The 18,512-nt window shown below is 34.1% G+C and overlaps 1 protein-coding gene across 1 annotated transcript; it reads left to right on the top strand.

The window, feature by feature from the left end:
- Positions 1–55: 55 nt before the first annotated feature.
- LOC110448699 (receptor-type tyrosine-protein phosphatase kappa-like) lies at positions 56–10,429 on the top strand (the record flags this gene model as incomplete). Its single annotated transcript, XM_021495085.1, has 14 exons — positions 56–148; positions 571–607; positions 1,209–1,306; positions 2,129–2,257; positions 2,981–3,126; positions 3,415–3,550; positions 4,537–4,683; positions 4,785–4,887; positions 7,237–7,307; positions 7,795–7,926; positions 8,866–8,988; positions 9,153–9,310; positions 9,721–9,856; positions 10,024–10,429. Coding segments are annotated over 14 exons (1,620 nt in total), but the record flags the coding sequence as incomplete, so codon positions are not given.
- Positions 10,430–18,512: the final 8,083 nt, after the last annotated feature.

Here is an 18,512-nt window from a genome sequence, read left to right as displayed (position 1 = left end):
ATATTATCCAGACCACGTCCTGATGTGTGTTATAACACATTCACCGTAATTTCTGTGTTTATATATAGACGACCACTCCAGAGTGATTCTCGAGGATCAGAAGTCGGAACCGGGATCTGATTATATCAACGCCAACTATATTGACGACGTAAGAACTGATTCAACACATTTTGATATGCAAGTAATGGCTAACAGAAAAAATACAACAATTTCATATATTTGTAAACAAATAATAATAGAATAATAGAAATCTCTAAACCTGTGACATTTCAATCATATATGTGATCTTATGGTTCATGCACATGTGAATGCCAGGTTTTATAACAGGTCGGAATAGTTTTCCAATCAAATAATATATTTAAGTTGAAATAATCGGTAAAGGAGACCTCACTGAGGATTTAGCAACCCACTCAGTGATGTGATGTCAAATGCACAGACAAATATTTTTCTTTGTTGCTGACAGAATTGTTGACGTTTTATTTGTTCTGTAATTGAGAAAACAAAAAAGGTCTGATAACTACTAAGCAATACAACAATACATAGATTTACAGTTTATGATTGTATTTTTAGAGCACATCCAGATCAGAAGTCTACATTGCAGTGCAAGGTATCTAATTTCTCTCATACATGCCCTAGCTTGATTAGATGATAATTAATATAAGTGATATTTATCTTTAATAACTTTTTAATACGAAATAATATTCTATCACAACTACATATGTATATTCTTGATTCGCAAGATATTTATTTTCTCCTCTACTTGTAGGAAGACTCATTCGCCAACTAAACTATTTCATTAACATGTTGACTGTATCATTTGGTCTCCAAACCCATAATACTTCTTTGAAATCCGTTGGTAAAGTCTTTATATATATGAATAAGCAGAAATAACTGGTCTCCAAATAATGATGATAATGCAAGGAGAGTGAAACTTTAGTGTATATCTAGACGATACGTATTCTGATTAAATGCAAATTATAAAGTACGATTTTATTTATTGGACATTTTGATAATAAATTACACTACAAAATAATAAATGGATAATACTATCTTCTATCACTTGACCCATGTCGCGGTTATCAGTGATAATTGAAGGTTTTGTGTAGAGTCGTTTGGCACTTGTTAAATAATGTTTGCATTTATTTCGAAATTCATTTCAGTTGTTCAGTGAATTAATATAACACGTTCTGACAATGTTTTAAATGTAGGTCCAAAGAAAAAGACTTTCGAGGCGTTTTGGCTGATGATTTGGCAGCAAAAATGCCATACTCTAGCTATGTTGGCTAATTTATACGAAAATGGAAAGGTATATTATTAAACTTAAAGATAACCTTAGGTAGCAGAGTACAGTAGAAATGGCTTGATCCTAAAAAATACAGGGCATTTCTCAGATAAACATGGATAGCGGATTTATCCTGCACAATACACCTTCATATATATGTATATTTATAAACTACGTTTTGAAAACATTCATTTTAGAAGAATGAATTTTTGTTCAAAAAGTGATTTTCCCAGATTAGGGACTTGTGAAAAGCATGGTTACCACATCAACAAAACGCAAAAAAAAAATGGAAAAAACATGAATTTTGACCAGAAATTTGACCCACGCAAGTAGTATTTTTTTTCTTAAAACCTGTCCCAAAATTGAATATCACCTACTCGGTAACAGAAAGAAAACTACATGATAAGCTAGCTTTTATTGTGTAGATACAGATTTGTAAATGGCCTAAAATGTAGTCGCAAACCAAATTCGATTTTTGTTTTTAAATGTGAAGTCTTCATAGTCCACTTCATCATGTATATGCCAATTTTAGTGTTGATTCTTTTTTAAAACGTTGCTACATGTTATATTACACGGGATATTCATTGTAAAAAAATATCACCCATGGCCACCGTACACTACTGTACACTGCTACCTTAGTATAAGAAATATGCTAAATATTTTTATTTACGAAATCGTATTCAATAAAATATATAATTATTCATTTATTACCTATCAAATTTTGATTTTTATTTTAAAAATTATAGCATGAAAGAAAATGTTTTGTGTTTTTTTTTATAATATTGTATCTGAAACAATAAAACAGTGTATATGACCAAGTGTTTAATCTTAATATCCTTTAATCAGAACAAATGCTACAAATATTGGCCTAATATGGACGACCCGATCACCACGGCGACATTTGTCATCAACCTGAACTCTGAAAAACAGTACGCCTTCTATGTAATAAGGGTTATTACGCTGAAACATAGACACGTAAGTAAACATTGATGGTTCTGTAAAGTTAACTAGATTGCAAAATAGATACCAAATTAACAAATATATCGTATCTTTCCCAAGTTAACTTTATAAATTTGATAATAAACACCTGGCTATGAGGGTGATAGCAAGTGTGCCAGTCGTGAGGAAGGAGCTATCTTCTGAGGGAAAACACGGGAAAATAGTAAAAACCAAGGGTCTGACGCACTTTCATCCAAATAGCCGTGTGATAAACCCTTTGTACACAAGACATTCATGGTCCACATTATTTTGTATTATAATTAATAAAAGCGCTCTGGATAGCTTTGCCAGGTCTATATTTCTATTTCATCTATTCTCTTTCAATGGTTCGTCCATATCGACTTTGTTAACAATTTCATGATGATTTAATCACAATATGACAGTAGGCTAAGGTTTTCTGCAGCATAAAGGAATGTATCTGTATTTTTTTTAAAAACAACTCTCATCATTTGTCAAATGATTGTTTGCAATTGCAATTACGTCTTCAGCTGTTATTCGATTCGAATTGATATATTTTGCCTTTAGTTTTCATATGTTATTGTTTTTTTTGGAATTTGTCATACTTATGATCATATTGAGAGAAATCATTAAGCATGCCGATAATTGTTTTTAAAATAATAATTTATATGAAAATGAATGAAATGACGAGAGGTCAACAATAACATTATCAGCAATGATGTTTTGTGTTGTATAACACAGGAACGCAAAGAGCGGCAAATATACCAGTTTCACTACACAAAATGGCCTGACCACGACATACCAGATGTGTTTGAACTTGTCATGTTTCACCGACATTTGCAGCGTTTACGGACCAAAGGGGATGGACCACTGGTTGTCCATTGCAGGTACAAAATAACAAAGTATTATGTTTTGTCGTGAAGTCTTTTGTCCATATTTACCAGATGACAACATTTAATATTAACATTTTGTCGCACTCCTCAACATCCAAATGCAGAATACTTTATTTAAATGCATAGATAAAATCCATTCATTGACAAATGTAGATGTTAATTGTTTATCGAAAGTGGCGAGAGGAATACATCTGCTCATACAGTATACAAATGTTATATTTGTATACCGTTATTATCCTTTCTACATATCATTCATATGAATAAGTTTCATATTTTGTTTAGTGCGGGAATAGGGAGAACAGGAACTTTGATTGCATTGGACGCCTTGTTGGAAGCAGGGAAGACGGCAGACGTGATAGACATACATGGATATGTAACAATCATGAGGAATAATCGAATGAACATGGTCCAAACTGTGGTATGCCTTATATAAGGTTCAGTGTGTTTGCTAAATAATTATTACAATGAGCTTAAAAATGGTATTGTTAGCCTTGATTTCAACCCCCAAACTACATATTTAAAAATCCAAATGAAACATCAAATTAAGATGATGTATTTAAAGACATCGATATATAACTTGTCCTTTAGTACTCAAATTAGTACATAGCGACATGAGCTCAAAATAAGTCATTATGACCAATATCTTAATTAAGAAATAACAAAGGCATATAGATAAACTTCAGATATGTGCCATTTTGTAGCATTCAGTTCGGTCTCCAAAGAGATTGAAATGTAAAAATGCTATATATATGAACACATCCGCTCTATTGTCTTATTTCTGATTTAGAAAATGACGCTATATACTATTTTAATAACTAAAGCACAAGTTCAATATACCCAAATAATAGCTATAGCTGAATTCCTATTTCAAATCGGAATCTTTAAATATGACTTATCAGAGGGTTGAAATTGTGATGACTTACCAGTTTTTAAGGGGACAACTTTGAACCTTAAGATGAAGACAAGGAAGAGTAAGAAATACCCCCATTCGATCGTGCATTGCTACACAAAACGTCAATTATTCACTAAATCGTTTACAGAGTATGGAACGTTTCTGGTGTTTTAAGATATAGATAAGCCTGTCGTATAGTTAGTGTATGTAGTAAACGGAATAAATAATACATAAATAAATACATCACAACAGGAAAGACATTGGACAAGGTAAATGTGAGAATCATAACCGAAGATCATTCGACAGTGGTTGAGCTGTGTATTGCTATTTTGACTATAATTATATGTAGTAAGACGCTACATATTGCATTTAATGAATAATATTATAACGTCAACTGACCTCATACATCCCGTAAATGCAACTATAACTGTTCACTTAAAATGTTAAATTGAGTATCATAGCTATATTTCTACCTTCTCGACTTGCAATCAAATGTATGTCTCTGATTCCAGAATCAGTACAAAGCACTTCATCTGGCTCTCTTAGAAGGCCTTAATTTCCCGAACAGCCTTCAAACAAAGACAGATTTCACTAGCTCCGAGGACAGCAACGTCTATGAGATCCCTGCCAACCAAACACAACGCAACAAGGAATTCCAGGTACATCTGAAATATTTTAGACACATTCATTTTTTCCACGTTTTTCTTTCCCTTATCTTCTTTATCTGAAATTATAACGGCCTTTACAATATATGTTACAGACTCTTCAAGATGTTAATGCAATCAGTGAGAAACGTTTGAAATACGTTTTTGCCAAGTCTACAGAGAACAGGAACAAGAACCGCGACATGGATATTCTACCAGGTACACATCTAATTATTGAAGCAAGTACAGGTGTATAGCATTGCATTCTATCAAATGTTTTAAGATATTTTGTTTTTGTCTCTTTGATATCCACTCTAATGAAATCACTAATTGATTTACATTAATTTTTCACTTGATTTAAACAGTACTAGATGCATTAAAAGCTATTCTGGGCCAACGTTTCTTTAATGTATGTCCTGTTCACTTAGATGTATCATATTTATAAAAAAGGCAGATTATGAGCTCCAACCGTGTGTTCCTTAGCAACAGGCCTTGACAACTCACTCATTACATGCTCATTACTCATTACTGAGCAGTATACATGCTCATTCTTGCAATGTGTCTTACAAATTAATACCGTTTGTTTACAATAGAAACGAGATTTCTCACAAGGAATTATTTTAAACATTAAACTCTTTGAATAGAATAGAATCTGACGTAACAAAATATTGTTTTGCTTCGACGACATCCTCGATACTCCAGGGTTACACTCATTTACGATCTATGCACCCTGGTGAGCGAAACTCTTGGGGAATCACCTCTAAAAAGAAGGAAGACCGAATCGTACCGGATCGTAACTCTTGGCTAGCGAAGATGCTTTTACGATAGCAACCAATTTTTCGTTTAACCGGATACCTCTATATAAAGTAATAGAATAAGCGCCTGAATGGCATTCAACGGAAATAACGGTTTCTTATACAAAACCTTATTTCAAAAAACTCAAAAGATAGCAACCGATTTCTAGGCTTATCAATTAGTAACAAATATGCACTAAAAAGGGCACATTGATTGCATTCAATCGAAGTAACGGTATCGGATATAACAAGAAAAAGATGTGAACTTACATGACATTGTAATATTTAATGCAGTGATACCAAGGAAACTTATTTAACAACTTAGCAACAATACCACTGCAACCACTACTTAGGCCAACGTTTTTGCCGTCTATATATATCTTATTAGTCAAAACAACTCATGTTATTAAGCACGTGGTGTTGGAAAGTAAAGAAATATTCAAAATATACCATGATGTGATACTTGCAATGAATCTTCAGATTAAAAGACTCTTTCATATGTACCGGAGGTGGATAGAGAATTCCTCCCGAGGAGATCATAAATTAGTATCCCCGAGCTATAACTTTATAGCACAACTCCAAGTCAGAAAGTCATAATTTTTACAGTCCTGGTACCTGATCTCGCTTTTACCTCATTTGAAGATCGATGGTTGTTTGGTGCTAGTAACTTATTCATGTTCTTTGTCTAACGGTCCTAGTTTTATGTAATGTTTTTGTTGAAACTGATACTTTCATTCATGAATCTATCTTACTATCAGAAGGAAAAGGCAAAATAATCCATTTTGTTTATTTTACTAAACACATACAACTCTGATAAAGATTTATGGTAACATCTAAAATGCAAGATAAAATATGAGAGGATAACAAAATTCCTCTCAGATGAATGCTATGATCATTATTTCATGATTTTCAGCGATCATATTTAACATTTGGGGTAATCTTAATCATGGACAACATATCCTTGGAAAAACTCAAAAATTAAGAATATCGAAATGTACACTATTCTCTGATACTATGGGAATATATGTGCGCAAGTGCAAAGTGATACAAATATTATTTTATGCTTAAGAAGCAAGTTATTTACGTAAACTCTGGACATATATGTTGCATTTAAAATCCTATTTTAATTTGGGCCATGCTTATTAATGTTCCTTAATGCAGCTTAATTACAAATAAGCAAGGAACACAATGGTCACATTTATAGAATCTAACCAATCGCACTTTAGTCACATGCATAATTCATCGTCAGTGAAGCTAACTTTCTACGTTACATCGAATAAATCTTACATATTGTGCAGATATACCAAGAAGACGTTTACTTATAATTACAAACACTAAACAAGGTTCATGTATCACAAATACGTATCTCCTTGCATTCAGCTTGATCTAAATCTTATTCATTCAAATTGAAATTGCTACAGTAATAGAACCGTTTTATTTAAACATAAACAATGGCCCTTGATCTCAGCACCCTGACTAATAAAATGTTTGAGTCATTCCCATTGTTCGAAGTTTAAAGTAAGAAGCGAGAATATATTATTGTTAAAGTTGAACTGTTCTTTTTATTATGGATTTTTAATTGTATATCGTCTATATATCAGAAGTCTATAAATTCAATATTTGTGTTTGAACATTTTCTCTTATTAAGTCAATGCGAAAAACGCGAATATTTCCAAACCGAGACAGTTTCAATTTTTACAGTATGTTATATTATTTGTGTTTGTCAATTCAATCATAATTTCAATTCAAAAATGTTTAATTTTTCATGTAACAGGTGACAATTATAGAGTGGTCTTATACTCAAAGAATTCTCAGAAGAACTACATCAACGCAGTTAAACTTCCGGTACGAATACATGTAGTGACATAGCATATTAATTTGTAACGTAAATAGTATGTCAAGGTTTGAATGAAGATAGAATCCACATGTCTCTGTAATATATATATATTGAAGATATTACTTTGATTATCCGTAAAATACAACAAAGTACCATGTATTTATAGTTCTCGGGTGTGACAGATTATGGATTACACAACAAACCTTTACAATTCGTGTTTGATAATATCACAATTTGTTTTAACACTTTCTAGCGACCTGTTAAGATATTGTGTCGTGACATTTTATCGAGTTTATCACATTAAGACATTTTATTACAGTGATTATATCATTTTGATATTTTTTCCCTCATTTTTAAAGAATGTATCTTTTCAATATTTTACTTGTAAAAATGCAATTAAACATTTAATTGCTAAAGTTCATCGATATTGCCATATTGAAAACTCTATTAGGGAGCATAACTTGAAACAACATTATTTTAATGCATGAACACCAGAGCTTCCGGCATCACCTGAGATATCTAGTAACGCAATTCCCTCTGACTCATACGATTGTTGACTTCTGGACCATGGTGACTGAATATCGCTCCAGCACTATCGTCTGTCTGGAGGATTCTGAAGGTGAAAAGGTTGGTTGATATCTTAACAGGAACATTTACGGGTCTCTTTTTTCAAGGTTGATATTCTTTTCTTTTCCAGCAAATAAAATTTTGAAGTTCTGCCTGGTTCGAATCCCTCGGATTTTTGTCAACACCCAGGAGGAGATTTTTTAGCTGTTCTGTTATTTCGTTGTTGATTATTCGTTCATTAACTATAACATCCGGATATTATTCACCAATTATGGTGTGTTATAATCTAACATCCGTGACATTATTCAAACTATTGTGTTAACACGTAGGAGATATTCGCACAATCAGTTTCTTTCGTTATCAATGTCTCGTTCATTCAATATTACATCAGCGTCTTATGTATCAATTATAGTGTGATATGTTTTAACTCCGTGTTATATATTTTAACTCTTGTGTTATAATCGTGACAACCATGTCATATTTACTATCTACTTAATACATGGTTATACATAATATTTGTCTTCTCACAGATTCTCATGTGATTGATATGATTTGGAATTGTAGTTTACCGTATAATCAAGGATCCAACTCACTGTCTGTCCATTCTGCAGCGAACACATGAACGAAAAGTAGTATACGATAGATTGGTGTATCAATCGTTCAAACGAAGATATAAACAGATTTAAATAAAATGTTATCCAGTTTTCTCCTTACTTTTCAAAAGCGTGGTCGTTATTTGTTGTCAAATATGCGGACTTAGTAACAGACCATTTTGGGGACTATATGAAGCTCTGCGTATGTGAAGAACACTTTAAACCAACCATTAAATTAAAAGTTTAAATGAATTGGGAGAAAAACAATATGCATTTACAGTAATTCTAAATCAGGTCAAAAACAATTGTGTGCTGTTTTGTTAATCCCAGTAGGAACTTAAGTCGATGCGACTGAATAAACAGGAATTAAATCAATTGAAAGATGAAAAACTATTCTTTATAACAGGAAAATCCGTGGTTGCCCGCAAAATCCACGGTCAAGTATGTTGATGAATTTGAGATACGGTCAACGTCGGTCGAACAATGTGAGGATAACATCAATGCATCAATGCTGGAGATCAAAAACAAGGTGAATGCAAAAATTGTTTTGTCGGTAATGCAATTGATATAAAAATATATCAGTTTTACATAAGATTGATTTCTTTCTACGAAAGTTTTATTAGCACTGCATTATGCACATTTTGTATATACACCAATAACTGATTATCTTTATTATGTTTGGTTTCGTTTTAGCAAAGTAACACTAATCAACGTGTAAAGTTGTTCCAAGTCAGTAATTGGGCAAAAGATTCGTCCATTCCATCAAGTCAGAGGGTCCTGTGTAAACTCCATTATCTGGTAGAGGCATGGATGATGTCTCAGGAGGAGGGACCAATCGTGGTCACGTGTTTGTACGTCATCATTATAAAAACAATATCCTTTAATCATCTTATATGCTCAATAACATTGATATTTTCATGAAGAATTTCTGCTGAGAGACAGGCTTACTAATTAAGATTGTATTGAGTATACAACATAAACTCTGATAAGTTGTTATATATATATATATACTGTATATATATATTCATGATTTCATATCGTTTAATTTTCCCCCATAAAACAAGGATAAAATTGAAAGAAAACAAATCTGGAAGACTTCTTTACGTTTTTTTTTCTGTCAATAATATAATTTTAGAACTTTTTCTGTAAGTAGATATTAAAATGGGTATTTGATTAAGCTACAGAGCCATAACGGAAAGACTTCAAAAATAGAAATTAATTTTAGAATTTTCGCTGAAAGTGGATCTGTCTTGTTGTTAAGGGATGGAGCAAAACGCTGTGGTCTTTACTGCCTTATTAGTACAACGTTGGAGAGACTGGACATGGAGTCGGACATCGACTTGTATGCTACCACAAGACAGCTGCAGATCCGGCGTCCACAATTAGTTGCTTCTATGGTATATATTTCATTAACCACAAAATACAACACTAATATACATGTAGCAAAGTTATAGAAATATTTTTTGACACTTACAATTTAATTTATTTATATATAAAAAAAACTGTAAATAATATTTCACTTTTTGTTGTTAATTTTAATAATATTTTTCATGCGATTTTGCAGGACCAGTACCAATATACATTGGATGCTGTGAAAGCCTATCTTCACACTGTGGGCAACAGCTACTACGAAGAGTGCCAACACGAAGAGGCAGTTTATCAGAACAATCCATGATGTAAAGGGTCTCGGTATTGTGTCTCCGGAAACCACCGACACATTTCTGTGTTTAAAGCTTCTTACTAATACATCGATAACTGCAAGTTGATGATGATCATAATTATAATGTGATTCTGGGCATTTTCTCTCACTTTTGGTGAAGACAGTTTGATTTCACTTTTTGTTCAGAACATTTATGCACTTGCCTAGATAAATTACTTTGAGGATACATTTTAATTACCATGTATTAATGGAGGTACGGTAGTCTAGTGGTAGGACCGCGGACTCATGACCGAAGGTTTGTGTGTTCGCGTAACGTCACTGTGTTGTATCTTTGAACAAGATGTTTTACTCCGTTTGTTCCAGTCTACTCAGCTGAAAATCGGTACGTGGTTGGCCTGAAACCACCGACACATTTCTGTGTTTAAAGCTTCTTACTAATACATCGATAACTGCAAGTCGATGATGATCATAATTATAATGTGATTCTGGTCATTTTCTCTCACTTTTGGTGAAGACAGTTTGATTTCACTTTTTGTTCAGAACATTTATGCACTTGCCTAGATAAATTACTTTGAGGATACATTTTAATTACCATGTATTAATGGAGGTACGGTAGTCTAGTGGTAGGACCGCGGACTCATGACCGAAGGTTTGTGTGTTCGCGTAACGTCACTGTGTTGTATCTTTGAACAAGATGTTTTACTCCGTTTGTTCCAGTCTACTCAGCTGAAAATAGGTACGTGGTTGGCCTGAGCTAGAATTGTTGAAAACTAGCTATGAGCGCCGAAACGGAAGCACCGGCTGTATGCTCCCCACAGAGTAGGGAAAGATAATGGCTGGTTGCAAAAGCCCTATAACCACGGATGATAACCGCTTTGAGACGACCTACGAACTAGATTGTGATAAAGCTGTATATACAATGTAAGAACCTCGAGTTATTATTAATAATTTAACTTGCTATTGTAAAAAAAAATAAAAAATATTAGTGTTAAATAGAGGTTCTCCAACGAGTAATGGTTATCACGTGAGTCAGGTAAGTTAATTTTTAATCATTATTAGCTCGTCGGGTCCGAAGGACCAAGGTGAGATTTTGCCATACCGTGGCGTCCGTCGTCTGTACGTCCCATTTTCATTAAACGACTTCTTATTAACCACTGATTGGAATTAAATTAAATTTGACTGGAATCATACCTAGGTGGTGGGAATTCAAAATTGTACAAATAGTGTGACTGACCCCCAGGGGGCTGAGGGGCGGGGCCAAAGAAGATAATTTGGCTATATTGCTTCAAGCGACTACTTCGCTGGAACTGAGAGATGGATATCAACCATATTTAACTGAAAGCATCCCTAGATGGTGGGGGTTCATAATTGTACAAATGGCTGGGCTGACCCACCAGGGAGCTGAGGTCGATGCAAAAAGGGGGCAATTTGGCTATATTGCTATAAACTACTTCTTTAGAACTATGCATTCATTGGAGGCAGGGATTTAAAATTATACAAATGGTGGGGCTGACCCCCCGTGCTAAGGGGTGGGGCCAAAAAAGTTTATTACTTAGAAATGGCTGAGATCCCCACCGTAAAACCACACCCAATTGCTGAATATAAAAAGAAGAATACACATTTGTTTCCAGGATTGCTCTAGGGTCTGGCCCCACCCTTGAAAACATAGTCCCTGGGTCATAACTTTGAAACGGTTGAGATCCCCACCCCAGAACTATATATACAAAGGCTGGGCATAAAGAGACGAATGCAGTCATGATATTAGAATAGACCCTTGGGTCTGACCGAACCCCTATGGACCTAATCTCTTAGTCACAGCTTCGAAACAGTTGAGATACCCACCCTATAACCATATATACAATTGCTGAGTATAAAGAGATGAGTGCACATATGCTTCCATTATGGTCTTGAGGTCTGCCCAACCCTTGCAGACTTAACCCCTGGGTCATAACTTTGAAACGGTTGAGATTTCCACACCAAAACTATAAATACAAATGCTGGGCAAAACAAAACGAATGCAGTCATGCTATTAGAATTAATCCTGGGGTCGGGTCACAACCCTAGGGACCTAGTTTATGAGTCACAGCTTGGAAACATTTGAGATCCCCACCCCATAACCATACATAAAGTTGTTGGGCATGACAAATCTAATACAGATATGCTACAAGGATTAGCCTTGGGGTCTGGCATATTCCTTTGGGTCTCATTTGTAGAATATTTTGCCATGATTGCTTTGATATCCATGTGAGCGATAAGGCTCTCTGGACCTCTTGTATAAAAGACACGAGGTTTACCGAGTGTCTTTTACAATTTGAAAACTCACTAACGAGAATTAGATAAACATGATATTCAACCACTAGTGGGTAACAAGAATGTTTACCAAATCTTAGCAGATTAAACCAATGAGCCGGAAATGAGAAACCCAATAGAGGTTGTGGGAGAAATTGATGTTGGTCATTCTTAATTTTGTATAATATTTATCAATTACTATAAAGAATTATACTTAATAATATTTTATACTAAGCTATACTGTAAGGTTCATATTTAGAAATATGTTACATTTTCTGTACAATAAGGAATCACACGTATTGTATTATATTTGCCTGTACCGTAAATAATTTAAGCTCATGGTTCTCAACAATGTCCATGCCATGACCCATGGAGTCCTTATGGGTGAGTTGGGCTGCAGTAGGGCCAATCTTGGTATCGTGAGTGTTATTTTTTCACTGCATGCCCACAGACCTGAAATATGCTAAATAATTACATACACTTTTAGGATTAATAATTTCCTATGTGCTATATTTCGATTAGATGACACGGATCAAATTAATTAACTTTTTTCGAAAAAAAATGAAAAAAAATTGAGCGCTGTGGGGAATTTGTACTGAGAAAGGCAGCAGAATGGAATGACCTGATTAGTTGAAGGATTTCAATTCGACATGTTGAAATCTTGGAACAAAGAATTAGTTTAGCTAAATTATCTATTCCGTCTTTGCATATTGCAGAGTTATCTTCTCTTGGGAGCAGGGATTGATTGTTACGTCACTTGTTTGTGAGAGTAACGTCATCAAATTTTGAGAAAACGTCGTAATTTTCTCACACAAACCAATGACGTAACAATCAATACCTGCTCTCAAGAGAAGATAACTCTGCTTTTAATACGCAAAGACGGAATAACTAGTCGGAGACAAATATACATAAAATATTTACTATATATATGAAATTAAATCTTTGGAACGTGTTACTTACGATGCGACGACTTCGGCTAAAATATGTACATGTAACTGTTTAACTGATCTTGACTATTATCATGTACCCTTGCTAGGATTTGCTCTTTTACCTAAAGAAACTCATTTCTTTAAAATAACAATAGTGAATGCATTTTCATTTGTCTTATTTAGTGTGTGTTCGAAGTCTCATGTTGTTTTCATGTTTGTATCAATTTGAAAAAAAAGTGCTAAAGTTCACAAGGAAAGTTTGATTTACATTTCTATGAATCATGATGAGTTTTATTTCGCAAGTACAAAATGACCAAAGCCTACGTTAGATAAACCGTATTCACCATAATAAGAATTGATCCCTTCTCCTCATTCCAGACCTGACAGGCCCGGTCTAAGATTTATAGTATTTACACGGTGATACATGTATAACAGCAGTTAAGTTGCACAACTTTTTCTTTCTTACTCACATCCATTTCTTTTAAATATTAAAACGCAGGGATTTCAAATAACGGAGTCCACATTTCTTTAAAGCGATGTTAAAACATAGTACGTAGTAATAAAACATATTAACATTTCCGTGTGCTAGATTTTAAATTTGATGGTAATCATCTAAATACACACTGTATTGCTTTGTTCATATTTTACTATAGTTTTTATTGATTTCGAGGTTGAATACATGGATTTGCATATATTTTGGCATTATCTTACTTTTAAAACTATGTATACATATAACCCTCACACAATGACAGGTGTAACCTGTGTACGCAGTCTTTTCATTGACACTGTTCAGTGAGAGTCACCGCATTTCCTCATCACGAAAATGAAGTGAACTAATGGTGTGATTATAACAAAGCAACGAACATAAAGTGGATGCTGTATTACTAATAAAGAACGATTATCAACTTTTGTGTTATTCTTTTGTCTCATTTCCCCTGATATTAATATCATCTTTTTATTGAAAATGTAAGCTTTTCTCTTTTTTTCAAAATTCAAAATTAAAAGTAATGCAAACTATTTGTTCCTTCCGGGCGCACGGTACCTTCTTTGGAGGTACATCTTGGTAATTAGTTTGGCCATAGAGCTATCAAGCCTATTTACCTAGTCCTTCATTTTATCAATTAATTAGTTTGATGTTGTCACAATACAGAAAAATTGGCCCGGGCAATACATATCCAGAAGCCGGTCAACACAGGAAACGTCGGCCAATACAGAACAACAATACAATATTTGGCACGAAACGAACGCATCCCGACATTCGGAAATTCTCTACGTCATCCTCGAATGTTACAAGATGTGCATGGCCAGCTTTGTTCAATTTGAAACGGGTCGTATTTTTAAATGGAAATGAAGTATGTGAAAGTGAAAGTAGAAGTTTAGTGCCACCAAATATACGACTGGTTGTAGTGGTATTTACAATATTTTAAAAAAAGGTTAAGAAATAGGAGGTTTATAGGTGTAAGTGGAGAAAATGGTTATTTCTATGTATTTCATTACTAAAGGAAAGTAAATACTGTATTCATAACTTACTGTTTAGTCATTGAAATTTGTATATCCTCATTTGTTTCCATGATTGTACAAAAGTCTGTAACTAAAAGATGGGTTAGATTTTATTTGAGTTTATAGCCTGGAATGTTGTTTGATGAATAAGATCCCCTGCAAATAACCATATATATAATTGTTGGAAACACATATGATAAACGGTTTGCTCATGTATATACACCTGTAAAACCTAATCTGTTTTTGTATATACATGTTTAATTCTTGTTTGTGATAGTATACACACGTATAATACTTGTCCTTGAAAGTAACATGACAGGTAAATAACAATTTGACCGGAGCTTTACCTGGTCTGTGCCATACACAGAACTGATGTGTGATACCGTATGACCGTTGTGAAGCTAGACGTTTAGTATTTGCTATTTGCATTCGATTTGGCATATAGCTCCCATTCACCAAGATTTTCATAACAGGAAAAGCTATATAAGGGTCCATGTGAGGACAGCTACGGTTCAGGTACCTCTATAAAGTGGCTATGTTAACCTTTATACGAACAAAATTTAACAGTGTTGTAATTTTTCATGTGTCGATTAAGGTCGTTTAAAAAACACAGAAAACACCACTTCTAAATTTAAGTAAGTATAGACAGAAAGATACGCTCATAGATGTAGCTTGAATATAGCTTAAATAAAAAAATCAAGTATACATGTTTAAACAAGAAACCGTATATATAGTTAGGCCATTCCTTAATTTACACCAACCACGATTGTTATCGCGCAACGTGCCTCAGTCGTTTTCACAAATGTGCGCAAGCAATGATAGTCCAATTTTTCATCCTTCGCACATCGTGCACACATCGTGCGCACACCGCAGATCGTGTAACGTTGTGCGTTCCAAAAACTGTATAGATATGTTTAACAAATGTACATGTATATAAAATTGCTGAGGATGAAGATGTTGTCAGGATTTGCCCCACAGACTGGCCCTAACAATGGTCATGAAATATCATTTCTAATATGTATTTACACAGATAGATTCAGTATACTATATGAAGAGTTGTATACAGATTATAATGAGTTGAATACAGATTTTAAAAAACGATATACACATCACATAACGAGGGGTATACAGAGCATATAGATTGGTATGCATTTTATAAAAGAGTGGTATACAGTATATATAAGGAGTGGTATACAGAATATATAGAGTGTGGTATACAGTGTATATAAGGAGTGACATATAGAGTATATAGCGAGTGTTATACAGAGTATATAATGAATGATATACATGGTACATAAGGAGTGGTATACAGAATATATAAGGAGTGGTATACTGAGAGTGATATAGAGAGTGATATAGAGAGTGATATAGAGAGTTTAGTATATAAAATATGGTGTGAAATGTTGTATACAGAATATATAATGAGTTTACCACTTTCATATGTTCCGTATATGTACTACCAATATATACTTTGTATATAATATTCTATCTTTTAATCCGATTCTATATACAATTTCTACAAGCTCTGTATATGAAATATCTCCTGAGAATGTTTTCTAAATATATATCATCTATTTCATGAAACTTCAGAATAAACATACAATATTGGATTTACCTCGTAGGGAGTCATCATTTATGGGGTATCGGTATCCTCTATACACATCCTCACAGTATAAGCTTCCTGTATATATCATCTATATTATATGAAGTGTATTTACTCATGTTCCACAAAGTACAATGTACATGGTAAAAAGTTTATATACGGAATTTAAGCAATCTGAACCTAATGCATGATACATATGAAAAACCCTTGTATATAACCATATGGTGTGTATGTCATACCTTGCACACGCTTTATTTGATTTGAAGTGTGTGTATAGTGTTTGCATACCTTTTGTACATGGTGTGCAGTGTTGTACAGGTTGTGTATTGATGTACAAGGTATGACTATACTTAATAGATTGAGGTGTGTATCTAAAGTTAAGTAGACATTAACCACATGTAAAGGTGTTTTTTTTGTCTTTTAATGTGATTCAAGTTTTCCACAGATGAATTATGTTTCGCTCGAGCTTTATCTTCTGAAATAGTGATCAGACTTCAACTTAATTTGCTATGCTTCATCCTTGGAACTGGAAAATAAAACATAATAGCCATAAACATAATGTTTGTTTCCTGTGACATATCTGAAAAAATGGGTAGGTAGGTAGGAAATACAGTGTATTTTCAATGTTTCATCAGACTTATATAGAAGAGTGATCTTTAATATAATAGTTCTTCCTTGAGAATTGCCAAACACATGTTTAGGGTAGATAGGGTAACCAGAAACAATCAATATCGTTTTGGGCTTTTGTAAAATAGAAGGTTGTGGCCACCTCGTGGCTCTGGGGCAATAACGATAAACTGGCAAAAGCTACTCTTCCTAAAAGACTGAACAGACTGTAGCATATTTCAGGTCTGTGGGCATGCAGCGGTAACTCACAATACCAAGATTGGCCATACTGGAGCCCAACTCAACCCTCAGGAAATACCTTGTATGGTAAGAGGTAATCAACCAATTTTAAAAATCCTGATGAGCTATAAATTAATGCCTCTTGGCTTCTTGCCCTAGATAGGCTACACTAGTTGAAATAAGACTGGGAACTCCAGCACAGGAGGGTAACAAGATGTTATGGTAGCAGTGTACAGTACTCATTTACATGTGTAAATATTGTATAATCCAGTTAAACGACCCATGCTAAAACGTGAGTATTTCCGTTAACGAATAGGTTTAATTCAATTTAACAAATTCAGTTTAAGAACAAAATACTACTCGAGTGGGTCAAATTTTGGGTTGAATATCACTGGTTTTTGCATTTAAGATCATGAATGTATCATGTTGATGCTTGATGTATGAGAGGTATACATGTATATCTGATGCATTAGAGGTATCGGAGGTATAAACCTGATATATAGGAGCTGTATACCTGATGTATGAGAGTACCTAATGTATGGGAGGTGTATACCTGATGTATGGGAGGTGTATACCTAATGTATGGAAGGGGTATACCTGATGTATAGGAGGTGTATACCTGATGTGTGGGAGGTGTATACCTTATGCATAGGAGCTATATACCTGATGTATGGGAGGTGTTTAAACGATGTATTGGAGATGTTTACCGGATGTATGGGAGGTGTTTACATGTTGTATTTGAGGTGTATACCTGATGTATATGAGCTTTATACCTGATGTATGGGAGGTGTACATGTTTGCATGATGTATGGGAGGTGTATACCTGATGTATTGGAGGTGTAAACCTGATGTATATGAGCTGTAAACCTGATGTATGGAGATTTTTGCATGATGTATGGGAGGTGTATACCTAATATATTGGAGGTGTATACCTGATGTATATAAGCTGTATACCTGATGAATGGGATGTGTTTGCATGATGTATGAGAGGTGTATACCTGATGTATGGGAGGTGTATACCTGATGTATAGGAGGTTTATACATTATGTATGGGAGGTATTTACATGATGTATAGGAGCTGTATACCTTATGCATAGGAGCTGTATACCTGATGTATGGGAGGTGTACATGTTTGCATGATGTATGGGAGGTGTATACATGATGTATAGGAGATGTTTACCGGATGTATGGGAGGTGTTTACATGTTGTATTTGAGGTGTATACCT

This window comes from Mizuhopecten yessoensis, unplaced genomic scaffold, assembly GCF_002113885.1.
Source record: "Mizuhopecten yessoensis strain PY_sf001 unplaced genomic scaffold, ASM211388v2 scaffold4135, whole genome shotgun sequence".
In the NCBI taxonomy this organism is placed as follows: Eukaryota; Metazoa; Mollusca; class Bivalvia; order Pectinida; family Pectinidae; genus Mizuhopecten; species Mizuhopecten yessoensis.
The sequence above is the reverse complement of the archived record's forward strand: the minus strand, read 5'-3'. Positions and strand labels throughout refer to the sequence as shown.